This window comes from Athene cunicularia, assembly GCF_003259725.1.
Source record: "Athene cunicularia isolate RWA chromosome 4 unlocalized genomic scaffold, athCun1 chr4_part3, whole genome shotgun sequence".
In the NCBI taxonomy this organism is placed as follows: domain Eukaryota; kingdom Metazoa; phylum Chordata; class Aves; order Strigiformes; family Strigidae; genus Athene; species Athene cunicularia.
Genome location: NW_020799100.1, coordinates 6228460 through 6241277, shown reverse-complemented (window position 1 = coordinate 6241277; position 12818 = coordinate 6228460). Strand labels below are relative to the sequence as shown.

General features: G+C 44.2%; 1 protein-coding gene across 1 annotated transcript in view; it reads right to left on the bottom strand.

Moving 5' to 3' along the window:
• Positions 1–12818, bottom strand: part of GRIA3 (glutamate ionotropic receptor AMPA type subunit 3) — a 163153-nt gene that overhangs the window by 18026 nt on the left and 132309 nt on the right. The window contains exons 14-15 of the mRNA XM_026848517.1: positions 2621–2868; positions 1947–2061 (exon numbers count right to left, since the gene is read on the bottom strand). Coding sequence (XP_026704318.1) covers positions 1947–2061; positions 2621–2868 — 363 coding nt within the window. The remainder of the gene's footprint in view (positions 1–1946; positions 2062–2620; positions 2869–12818) is intronic.

Below are 12818 nucleotides of genomic sequence, written 5' to 3'. Positions count from 1 at the left end.
TCATGTTTGTTCCCCTTCCCTCTTCACCAGATACCTCTCCGTGGCACCACAGACACCGGACACTCACTGACCAGGGCCAAGGGCTTGCTAATGGATGGCATCACTCTTTGTAAAAGGTCTTTCAGCACAAGCAAAAATAGAAGGATGGCTCTGCCCTAATTATGGCCATTTAAAAAATCCTTTTTAGTTTCCTTAGGGCTGTAAGCATTACTTGGCTGGGTTTAATTCAATGAACTTGAAGCAATGAAGTTCATTGAAGCTGGTTTGTACAAAGAATTTTCTTTCATGGAGGCAGCATTAGACGATGCAGTGCTGAATCCCAGGAGAATATTAAACATTTAATATACTGGCAAGTGTAACATTATATAAAAATGTTGTGTGAAGGATGAGCAACAGTGCTAAAAAGCATAAAAAAGCTCATGCTCGTTTCCAGGCTGCTTCTGAGCACTGCAGACCTCCAGTTATTGAACAAACATGAATTCCAGAGCTTTTCCTTCCTTTATTATTACCCAGTGGCTTTTGCTAACATCTGAGATGAGCAGCCGAGTAATTTTCTATGTAGCCAAGTGTAAGCAACTCTTATTAACAGAATGCAGCAGTAATTTGCAGTAATTGTCCGAAACTGCAGTTTACTGAAAATACTGTTATTATTGATTTTGGACCAAAGCTGAAGCATTTTTATAAGGAGTTATTGTTCCTTAAGGAACTGGTTTTACTAGCTGTAGGAGACTGTCACTATGAAAATTTATCTCAGTACTTTTCAGCATAACAATGTATTTTAAATTAATTTTCTTGGTAATTCCTGTACTTGGGGTGACCAATAGTACCCAGTCTACTCTAGCTACAGCTTCCCCTCACCAGGTTAAAGACTTCAGAATCTGCCAGTTTTACAGGGTAAGGTTGGCAATATGAAGGCACACTAGTCAACTTTTGCAATACAGCTCATTAAAGCAACTTTGAGAGTTGCTGCTGTACAGGCTGCTTGAAAGTCTGGGGGAAGCCTCAGCTCAGCAGAAGGCAGTGACAGTTTTGCCACTGCTGTCACTGGAGCTATGATTTTAATCCACATCTGTTTCAAAAGCACAGCAAACAGACGCAGTGCTCCTGCACAGATGTGTGCAGAGACTGGTCAGTGGCATACAATAAGTGACATTTGAATATTCTAGGCAAAACTTCTTTCCTTAAGATTCATTTCCAGTTCAGTGCATCAATACACTTTGCTATTGCAAGCAGCCTACCTCTTGTTTCAGCTTCACCTATTGCAAGCTCTAGCATTAATGGGTGACTACCACCTCTGCTTAACATTACATCTTTGCTATGATTGTTGCTTGACTCATCTCCTGAGCCCATGCTGCAATCAGACGAGCAGCCACCCTTTCTCTCCCTGAGCTACCGACCCACCGAAGTAGGTCTTCTCCCAAGACCAGACTTCCTCCCAGGCGCTCTGGTGGCACCAGTTCCAGACAGCAAAGCAGCATTTGCTGGTACTGGTTTGCTTCACCCCTCCCCAAAAGAACAAAGGAGAAGGGAGCCCTCTTGCCTCCAGGTATGTGCTGGCACGGCTGATCCTGGAGAAAGAAGCCTCTCAAAACCCACTCTAGACCACAGCTAAATCATGGAGAAGGATCGGAGCCTTGCCCTCAGGGGTTAGTACGGCAGCCAAATGTGATCACTGGTTTCTTGTACAGTTACAAGTACTGATTTGCTCTGCGTAGGTCCCACCAATACTGGACTTTCTATCTGTTAGTTAAATAAGGTTTCCAAGCTTGACCAAGCCTGCTGATGTTATTAAATAAGACCATTTCTTTGAAAGAGCTACTGGGCAAGCAAATGGCTTTTTTTTTTCCCCACCACAATTATTCAAATGGTATTAATCCGCTTTTTTTTTTTTTTTTTTTTTTTTTCTCTTTGCTAAGGTACCCGATTGTGGTGACATTGAGGCTGACCTTGGAGTCACCTCCCCCGCTGCCGCACTCTCCTTTGTCGTACCACCATTTGTTTTTCAATTTGTCCAAGAGGCCTTGCTCATTCAGTTTTAATACTGCCAGGTTAACAGCATTTCTTGAAACGATAAAACATAACTTGTAAGAAAAAATGCACAAATGCTTAGGAAATCGTAACGTATAAAAAAAGGAGCACAAGAGGACAAATTGGCTAAAATTTCACAGAACGTGGAGCTATCAAAATGTCTGTACAGCAAATACAGGGTTAAATATTGGAAGGTGGCATGGAGGATAACATTTGCTCAAAACTGAAGTGTGCGGGATGGGGAAATCGTCTTTGAGAAAAAAAGTAACAAGAACACCACATCATGCAGTTAACATTCGTCACATATGGCAGGTTAACTCGGCTTTTACCATTTAAATTGAAAAAGCCATTGAACTGTAAAATTAAAACAGCAACAAACAATCAGAAAGGACAACACGAAGAGAACACTAAAAAAATGGATGCATTAAATAAACGAAACCATAATTTACCGTCTTATTTAACTCCATGGAATATTGAAGATTTTAAACTTTAAAGTTACCTCAAAATCCACAAGAAAGAAAATGACAACACAATACATCAGGGTAGGTGGAATACTATAACAACATGGATATTGTTATATTATTCCACCCACCTTAATGCTGAGCCTTTGGGTGTTGCTACACCATAGCCCTTGGAATCCAGGTTGCCTCCAACTTTCATGGTGTCGCAGGGCTTGCGCTGCTCGATGTACTCGTTCATCGTTGACTCCAGCAGGAAGGCAAACTTCCCCTTGGACTTCCGCACCCTCGCCACCCCGTCTGCCGTCGTTTTGGTGAACACCGAGGGCTCGGCTGACTTCATGTACGACCACATTTTCTCATAGACGGCTATTTTTGACCTCTGGGAGAGACGAAAGGAGGGAAATGAAGAGCCATGTTGGCAAGGGCACAAGACTGAGCTCCTTGGGCTTAGAGGTATAATTAACACCCTTTAACTGATTAAGGCTAACAAATAAAAAAGTCAAGGTAGCTTGGAGAGAGACATATTGCCCCCTGAACAATGACCAATCCATAAAATAGTTGGGGAGGGGGAAACATATCTCAGACATTTATTCTACTAATTGCCATGTAATTGGCAGCCTGGCACTCAGAATGAGAAATGGTGCATGCCTGTCCCGGCGCCTCTGTTCCTGCGCTGCGATGGGCTTAGCCGCCTGCATCTTGCTCTGCTGCTGAACCAGAGGGAGGATGTTAAATCCTAGCTCATCCATCACGGCCAACAGATGCAAAAGCAGCCTCTCCTATTCGCACAAATCCTCAGCATTGGTTTTTGTGCTAACATGCAGCTAGGAAACACTGACATTTGCTTATTACAAGTTCCCAGCAAGGCAGGAGTCTGCTTTTCACAGCAGCCGTGGCAGGTCTATGATACAGGAGACCAGGGCAGCTCTAGTGGCTTCTCATAGTGATGCTCATATGAGGGATATAAATAGTAATTACAAAATCCTTTATGGATCAACAGTCAGACTTCCAAAATTCACTTTCCCATTTTCCTAAAGATAGCAAACACAAATATTAACAGTAAACTGAAAAAGCTGCTGGTTAACTGCTTGTATGTCATGTATAGATATATTCTTTTCCTGTTTTCCTCATTTTGAGTCTGAGCCAATCCTATCAGCCCCTAGCTCAGCATACAGGTTTTGTGAACCTGGAAATGTTGAGAAATGTGTTACTTCCCCTTCTCCCTCTTCCCCATCAGTAACATTTAAACCACCCTCAGATCTTAAAGCCACCTCCAGACTCTTAAGCATTTGTATCCTGGGCTACTGGTTAAACTTTCCTGCTTGGTCGACAGAAGGCAGTAATGCCAACTGTATTTCTCTAAAGTCTAGAAATCCGAAGGATTTATATAAGGCTTTCGGTCGAAGCTGTGGGTATCTTGAATTTATGCCTCCTACTCCTTGCCAGCTTCCTGTCCACAGCTTTCCTTGCTGAATGGGAATGAGGCAGGCAGTAGCTAAATCTAGTTCAAATTTAACAAACTTGTGGCAGAAGACCGTTAATGTCCATCAGCTTGATGATCGAGACATGTTTCCTCCTCATTCAGGACAATTTAATGTGTTTTGAATAATGTAATGCTTAACAACCAGCCTCCAAATATCTCACAAGGAGTAAGACCTGCCTTCACCATTCTTTAGATTAATGTGCTCAGCCAGTGTCGCTATGACGGATGGAGGGGAGCACAGAGGGCAAGATTTTATTTTAATTATCCTTCCTGATGAGCTGAAAAACAACTGAAAATGCAAACCAATTAAAATCAGCCCAATTGACAATTGGAAATCAGAGAGACAACAATACAGTGCAGCTTTGTTAGGAGCTGGCTGGGTGGTGGGGTGTGAAAAACCAGCAAGGATTTCAACTGAGAGTGTTTCTTGGCTAAAGATGGGCACTCCAGCATCAAGAGTGAAGAAGCGGTGGGAGGAAGGGGGATATAAATGGGGCCTGAAATGGTCCTTACACAGGTAAAAGAAGGAATCAGGGGATTTGCCTGGTCCCCCCCTGCAATAGCAAACACTGAATGACCCAAGATGAGGCCCGTGGCTCTGAAGCTGCGGGGGGAAGCACAGCAGCCAGCTCCTGGCGGGAGCGGGTCCCCCCGCTGCCCTGCACCCAGACCACCCGGCACTGCCTCGCTGCCTCTGCCGGCCCCGACACCTGGGGTGGGACGGGGCACTCCAAGCCCCAGCACCCGTGGTCCAGCACCCGCTTTATCACCGATTACCTGAGGCACCCTCCTCGAGCATGCTGACCTGGGTCTCCTGCTTTTCCAACAACCCCCTTGATGCACATGGGCATCTTCCCATCTCCTTCCCTGCTGGAGCTGCCCAGGGCATGGTACTGCTCCCAGACACCTGTCAGAGGGGCCGTGGGGACACCAGGGCTACCAGAGATGCTGGGAGGTGGTGGTTGTCACCGGCTCAGTGGCTGCCACCATCCTCGTGCCCACACACCTGTGCAAGCAGCAGCGCGGGCAGAGCGCGCCTTGGCCCAAGGCACAGCACTGCCCATGGCTGACCTGGTTGCTCTCCTTGTGCAGCTCCCTCACACAGAAAGGGAACAGAAACAGCCTGGCTGGCCAACGCAGAGACTGCATGAGCAATGGCAGTTCTGGTGTGTCCTAGTTTCAAGGTGCTTGTTGTCCTCATAACCTTCATTTTCTTTTAACATAAATAATACAAATGCACCTGCCCATTTATATTTGCAAATGGGCATCTAAGGGACAAAAGGAAGGTAAAAATACAGCTTTACTCTTTCTCTTTATATCTCTTAGCAAGGTAAAGTGGCCTTCAAAAATTGTGCATGCACTATGCATGCTTTTGCTTGTTTTCCTCTGCAGTGTGCCTTTAATTATACAGATAAACCAGAATTTCTTTTCCTTTTCATCTTCTAACTCACACCGGAATATCTGTCTTTAATAAGTTCTTTCATACTCTTTCCAGCTGGCCTGACTACCTAAAAGCAATTGCCAATACATCTGTGCATTGTTAATAATAACAGTTATCTGATGAGTGCCAACAGCACGCTCAGGGCTGCAAATGGTCCAAACAAAGCACGTTCCCTGCTCCAAGGGCAAAGGGTGAATATCATCATTCATGCTTCAAAAAACCAAATTCCACAATCAAAACCGGATCTCTTTTCAGCTTTAACAAATAGCCTAAGCTTTATAGTTTGCTCCCATCATTTAGCTCTTTTGCATGATGTGGTTAATAAAAATCACTACATTTCTATACGATCATTGCCCACCTCTTCTTTTGCCAAGTGGTATTTTCATAATATCTTGTTATTATCAAATTAACTAAATGAGTATAGCAGTCTGATCTATAGAAACAGACAAAAATGCAAGCTAGAAATGAACGCAGCAGGTATTGACTGGGAAAGGTTAAAATGAAATGCCTCAGGCACGTGTTGGTTTTGGAGTGGCCAGAGCCTAGTGGGGAGTCTGTGAGGACCCACGGATGTCCCGGGAGCGGGGACTGGGGGGTGATGGGCTCTGGCCACTGCATCCTGCTCAGTTAGTGCTGCTCTTTGCAGCCATTCCCCTAAATTCAGAGTAAGGCTAAAAGGATTTATGAGGAGGCTACCAGATGAGCTGAGAACCCTGCAAACCCACTCGGAAGCGCTTGGGGGCATTTTCTGCCCCAGGAACCACATTTTACACCTGGTCGGCAAGATGAAACAACCAGTTGACTAAAGCTGGTCAAAGACACGAGATGAGATGAGATGAAACAAAAGACAGTATTTTGAGTAAATATTTTCCTTTTTCCAATTTTCCAATTGCCTCAAAAAAACCCCAGAAGCCCTGAAAAGACCTTCTGAAAAGAAAAATTTCTTTAATTTCTCAAGCTGCAAATCCTGTACTGAAAGAACATTTTCACCCATCTGTCCTCCTCTGCAGACACTCCCAGCCCCTGCCAGAGCCTGCGGGCCCCCCCCGGAGTTTGACACCTGCGTGAGGGGCCAGGCAGCAGGAGCAACTATGGAGAAAGGATTTATACTCCAAAATAAGGTAAGGTCTGACAGATCTGCACTGCTGCTAGAGTTCAGCGGCAGTAAAACATTCTCTCATTAAAGTGTTACTTTTAAAAAGATACTTAGAAAAAAAGCTTAAAAGCAAAGATTTAAACCAATTCAAACCCCATAACTGCAGTAACTCCCTATGCTCTGCAACTCCTATTGCATTTCTTTGATATTGCTCTCAAGAAGTCAGTCACACACATTTCCTTGGGATTTCAAGGGGATATTATTATCATTTTTTTTCTTAAAAGCAACATTTTCAGTGTTTCATCTAGGCCTTGGGACACATTAAAGCGTCTTTTCATTATTGCAGCCTTACTGCAGATATAAATAGAGCTGGCCTTTGCTTTGTCAATAGTGCTGGCTGTTTTCTTTATTTAGAGATGTTTATGCAGAAGAATGAGCCACACACACCTCAGCACAAGGGTGTAGGCAGCTCCATTTCGTGTCAGCAGAGCCAGCAGCTCTCATGCTGAGGAGTCACTTCACTTGGCCCATTACTAACTCGTACCTAAATACACATTGCTTCTGGGTAGCAATGCGTTCATTTTAAAAGAAGGTGCCAATTCAATCAGTCCAGAATTTTAACACCATCTTTCATTCTAATTCTCTTAGTTTTGATGCGTGGTTGGCTCCAGTGCTGAAATGAAAAGTCAGGCAAACCCAGAGTGTGCCACAGCATCAAAAAGCGCACGTGGAGGGGGCTGGGCATGCGTTACCAGCAGCAGGAAGGGGGCAGGTTTACCTCTCAGCCGCAGTTATTTCTTCAATCCATTCAACAACGACAAAACCCCAGCACCCGCAAACCTGGCTCCAGCTGAGCGGGACCAGATGCCTTGGTTTCACTTTTGCACATTCCAAACCTCCTAGAGATACACTGCAAAACCCAGCACATTTTGGATGTGACACTGGTTAAATTCAGCTCTAAAATATCTTTGTGACTGAAGCCTTCTCCCATTGACCGAATTACCTTTCCCCTTCTGCAGACATCTGTCTCACACTTCTGCTAAAAGTGACATTGTGTCACCTCCTCCACTACTGAGTAGTGGTGAAGCTATTGTATTTGAAAGAAACAGCACTTTTCCTCTATAGTTAAAGGATGTTACAGGGATGTCCTTTGCCTATTTTAGAACATTTTGCCCTTTCTGCCATCTTCCCTGCAACCTGCAGGTCTTCTTCAAAATGCCCTCATGCACCCCATTTGGCCGTTTTATTTAAATGGTCCTTTGTTTCTTCTGACAGGCACCAGGAAATTGTTTCCCAGCAGTCAAGCTCAAAATGTTCTCTTATAGGTGATTATTGTTGATCATCCGGTCATACAAATCAATTTTACTTTTAAAATTAATCTATATATTCTCCCTTTTTTACTCTATGTTTAAAACTGTAGATTATAGTCATGTTAATTTTTTTACCTCTGTCTTCAAAACTAAGAGAGTGATAAACAAGCCTAAAAAAAAAAGGAGACGAGAAAGATATAAGATCCCCCCAGTGATCCAGGAGCTGGGCTATAGGGAAGGACAGGAGAATGTTTCATGCTGGGCAGTATCAGTGTAAGAAATGGAACAGGCACACTGGAGAGGGAGAAGACCCAGAAGGAAGCCAGTTACAGCTGCCTGATCTCTCTCAGGGCTGGGTCCAGACTATGTAAACTTTAATATACTTTGGAGTAGGTCAGTATACATCGAAATGCAGTAAATCCAACAGGGAAGAGCAGCAAATGGGAGTGAGACAAGTGCAAAGGGTATGGAGTCCCTGACCATGGCACGCACACAAAGGTAGGCAGAGACATCGATAAATGACCTAAAGCAGCAGAGTTAACACACTCCTCTGCTACACCAGCCCTATGACACTTTACAGCTCTTTAACAAGGGAAATTTATAGCCCTAAGTTAGACAGATGTTGCTGATACAAAACACAAAGGTCCGTACTAAAACCAGGTATTTAATCTGAATAATACATGCTGCCTTTATATAGACGCACACCTCACTGATATGAACTTAGGTAGTTAAGTGTGAACCTTAGCTTCATTATCATCACTCATCGCTTTTCTTCCGCATGTGCAATTAGCTCTTCTACAGCAGCTAATGAATCCAGTAGCTTATGAACCATTAAAAAGCAAGTTACTAACCAGGAGTGAAAAACTGCTCGAAGGCTGCCTTGGTACCACTGCTGGTGCCTGGCTTGGGCATCACTTTGAGATCCAGCGGTTCTAGGCAGTTGCTTTCTTGGGCTTTCAATATGGCAAACTGCAACGGAGTGGGAACCACTCTCTTGGTCTTTTGGATAAGACTTTGATTTGATGCCTTTCCGTTCCCCTACAAGCCTGACGAGAAGTCACCCCTGCCACAGCTGTCTCTGGGAGGAGTGAGGGACACCGGCTGGAGCCCCCAGACCAGTACCAGCTCTGGATCACATGGAGGCTGGCCTAATGATGCTGCATTAATAATAAGAATATGATAAATATTATTAGTAAGGTCTCTCTGCCTGAGATTTCCAAGATCTTTACTGAGAAGGTAAAAATAGATCTCATGAAGGCCAGAGGGCATCATCAGTCCCCTTTCCCAAGTGCAGACATGAAAGCAGAGATGTCATTTACTGAAGGTCATAGGGCAAAGTCTAATAGATCAATGTCACAGCTTTTAGCCACAGATAACTTGTGATGCCAGCAATTTACTTACCTATATGGACAGAAAAATCAATCCCATCATTACATGAACCTCTTGTTTTTATTACATTCTCAGCAGAAGAAAGTAGGTCAGATGCCATGAGCATGCACAGGGCATTTCTCTTTTAGCAAGATAACCCCCAAATCTACCAAACTCTACCCATGGCTTATGAATTTGTGGGATGCCACAAATAATCAAGGTTCAAGCATGAGTATGTAAACTAGTCTGCCTATTTGTAGGAATACACAAATCTTTGATAACATATGCATAAATGGAAAAGAAAGCGTGAACTGGTGAATAATAGTAATGTCCCAGAGCAGGGACGGGAGCCCAGCCAGCAGCTCATGGAGGAGGCGGCGGTGGGGAAGGAGGGTCAATGGCAGCGCTGCACACACGGCCAGCTGGGGAAGCAGCCTGCAAAAAAACCCCTCCAGGCTTCAGCAACGCTGACATATATAGTGGCCCGATTACAAAAGAAACTTCATCTTACAAAACCAATACAATATTGTAGGAGTTTTCTTTTGAGACTTTCTTCCTGTGTATCATGGTCATTTTGAAAACGTGAGCATTGGCACCAGGCAGGTAATGTGCTGTGGCTGCTTTAACAGACATCTTTTGTGGAGTGAGCTCTGCTCACACAGACAAGCAAAGAGTCACTCTGGTTGTAACTAGACGTGGCTGACATGTCAGTAACAGTCTGAGCAGCAGAATGTAAATCAAGAATTTAAGACGTCCTTTCCTGGCACAACACTGAACTTCAGACTACGTGTATATTCATCTCCTCACTTTATTGCTGCCATCCATTCCTCCCCATTGCTGTACTGATGGGGAAATTAAAATGGAAGTTTTTACCAAGAGACAAGCTGCCTTTGTAAATCCTCTGTGATTCACGGCCAGAGCCGGCGCTCGGCCAGCGCTCAGCCCAAGGAAGCGCACTGCGAGCGTTGGGAGACAACCGGGGCTGGGTGGCAGCGCTGGGGATCAGTACGGCTGAGCTCTGCGAGCGTGTCTGTCTGTCTGTCTGTCTGTCTGCCTGCCTGCCTGCCTGGGGAGCAGGAGGCAGCAGGCACCCAAGCCTGCCGGAGGGAGGGATTACGTCAGCCTTCAGGCTAAGGGGCATCTTTCCAGCAGTGACATATTTAGCAAAGTAGGCTTGTCTAGGCAACTGAGCGGCACACCAGCCCTGCTCTGGATTTGGTCCGTCATAAATTAACAGAGAACGGCGTTTCCAGCACATGATCTGAACACTGTCAGGTCTAATGAGTTCTCAGCTCCAGACAGAATAGGCCAATATAGAGGCAATGATGGAGAAATCCCAGTGGACTGCAAGAGGGGATGTTTCATATTCACATCATTAGTTTCTAAACCTTCATGTATTTTCTAATTATGCAACAGTAACAGTAGCAGCAGCACTGTGAGTAATTTATCAGCACCCATGTATTTTAAATGAATCCCTAACAAGCATGTATTAATGTGACACAGCAGCATTACGTAAAGTAGGAGAGACTTGAAAAACCAGGGTCCTTGCTGTCTTGAGCAATGTCATTATCATTATCATAGAGCTGCTCTCCAAAAAGTAGAACATTCAAACAGCAAGTGATTTTCCCCTAGGCGCTCTCTGCTTGGCCTCTGTGGTGCAGACACAGTTACAGTGTTAACCCACTGCTAGCTGCTGTGCCAGGCTTCCCAGGGGCTGCACCCACCTGCCCTGCCTCACCCAGAGAATCCATTCACCCCTGTAGCGCAGCCGACAACCCTGCTCTCGTAGAGATCCCCTTCTGAGCAGTATCCATTCACAGGTGAGCTGGAAAGCCTAAACCACAAACATAAGTAGAGCTGATAGACAAATGCCATCCGTTACTGAAGATAAAGGAGAGATTTATTCAAATATTTCTTATTAAGTGTTGACTGGAAAGCTTTGTTAAATCCTAGCTTGACTGCTGAAATTAGTAAAATGGTTCAGCCACCTTATCCCAGCACCATCCAAACATTTCCTTCCCAAGGAGTAGATGATAGATGAGCTGTTAATTTTAGTTCTCGTAAGGATACATTCTCCTCTCCAACCTATAGGCTTAAAGACATTAGATTACTTCATGGGAAACCATCTCTTTCGTAATTATGTCACATTTGATTTCCTGCTGTCTTTAAAACTGCCTGTTAGCCATGTGGCAGAAAGGAGGTTCAATAGATTAAGAGAAAAAACCACCCACAAACAGACTATCCCTCATTCACGCAATGGAGAGGCTATGATCCCTCTGCACACATACATTCACGATTTAATATTTGTGCAGATCCCCACCTATATCAAACAGGGAAGGGAGAGAGAATATATGAGTGAATAAGTTTTTCACACTTTCTGTGTTGAAAAACAGTTAAAACACATTACTTTCTCTGATTAATCGCTGCCATGTTCCCTACCAAAGATCTATACAGCTCATATTTGAAACTATCACTTTTCTGTGATGTTCTGTTCTTTAAAGTCCATAAATACAATCACACTTCAATATTTTTGTCAGGCGTTTGTTATGATGACTGTGTTGTTTTGCTCGATGCCAAGAACACAGAAAGCTTAACACTGCTAATCACAGTTTTATCCAAAGGCAAAAGCAAAGCATTCGTATGAATGCCGTGCTAGAAACAAGTCCTTCATCTTCACTAGCAAAGTAATTTTGAAATTAAAAATCAAAGTGTTTAACTACAGATGAAAACCTTAATGTTGCATGCAGAGAGTTCACTATGGTGTTTTTAATAGGCTCTAATGATGGTCTCAATATCGTTGATTGCACAGAATGCATAAAAATTGCACGGCAGCTATTGGTTCATAATTCAAGCCTTTTCCTTACCTAAACTGCTTGCCGGTAGAATTTATTTCCCTTACTTCTTCACACAACCTTATCATCAGAGGAAAGCAATGAGCTCTTTATCTTCCAACTGGGTGTAACATGCTAGTGCTTCAGAACGCATTACGGTCTTTATTTCTCACTCCCTCCATCCTGTCTGTGTCCTATGGGCCTGTCTGCCACAGCCTGCCCATAGCGAGGGCCCCTGGGAGGGACCCCAATGGGGAGCCCCCCCTGTCCACTGCGGCGGGATCCGGCGGCCGTTTGCCTACCGGGGCCAGGAGGGACCTGCTGGTGTCACCAGTGTCACTGCTGCCCCACCTCACACAGCCCGTGGAAAGCACTGTCTGAACACGAGTGGAGGTTTTAGTTATCCCAGGTGCTTGTAGTGGAAGGTATTTAAAAATCCTTTTGATGGGTTTTAGGAAGTATTTTAATTTCCAGGGAATTTAGGGTCAATCCATTCATTTGTTCTTTCAATCTTTTTTCAGATAAACATTTATATCCTCCCTTCGTGCTAATCCGTCTGGTGTTTTTTTCTTTTCTTCTGAGCAAACTGTTTTCTATATCGGCTTTAGTTTTTACCAGCTAAACAAGTTGTACTTAAAATTCTTTTCAAGAGCTACCTCACCAGTCCTCTTACCATACTGACACACTTTTACTGGTACCTGTTTCCATGTCAAAGCACCATTCCTCAGCATGGGCAATCACAGATGCAGACAGAAACTCAAAGGCTCTTGCCAGAGCATCTGGTGCTTTTCTGTCTGCTC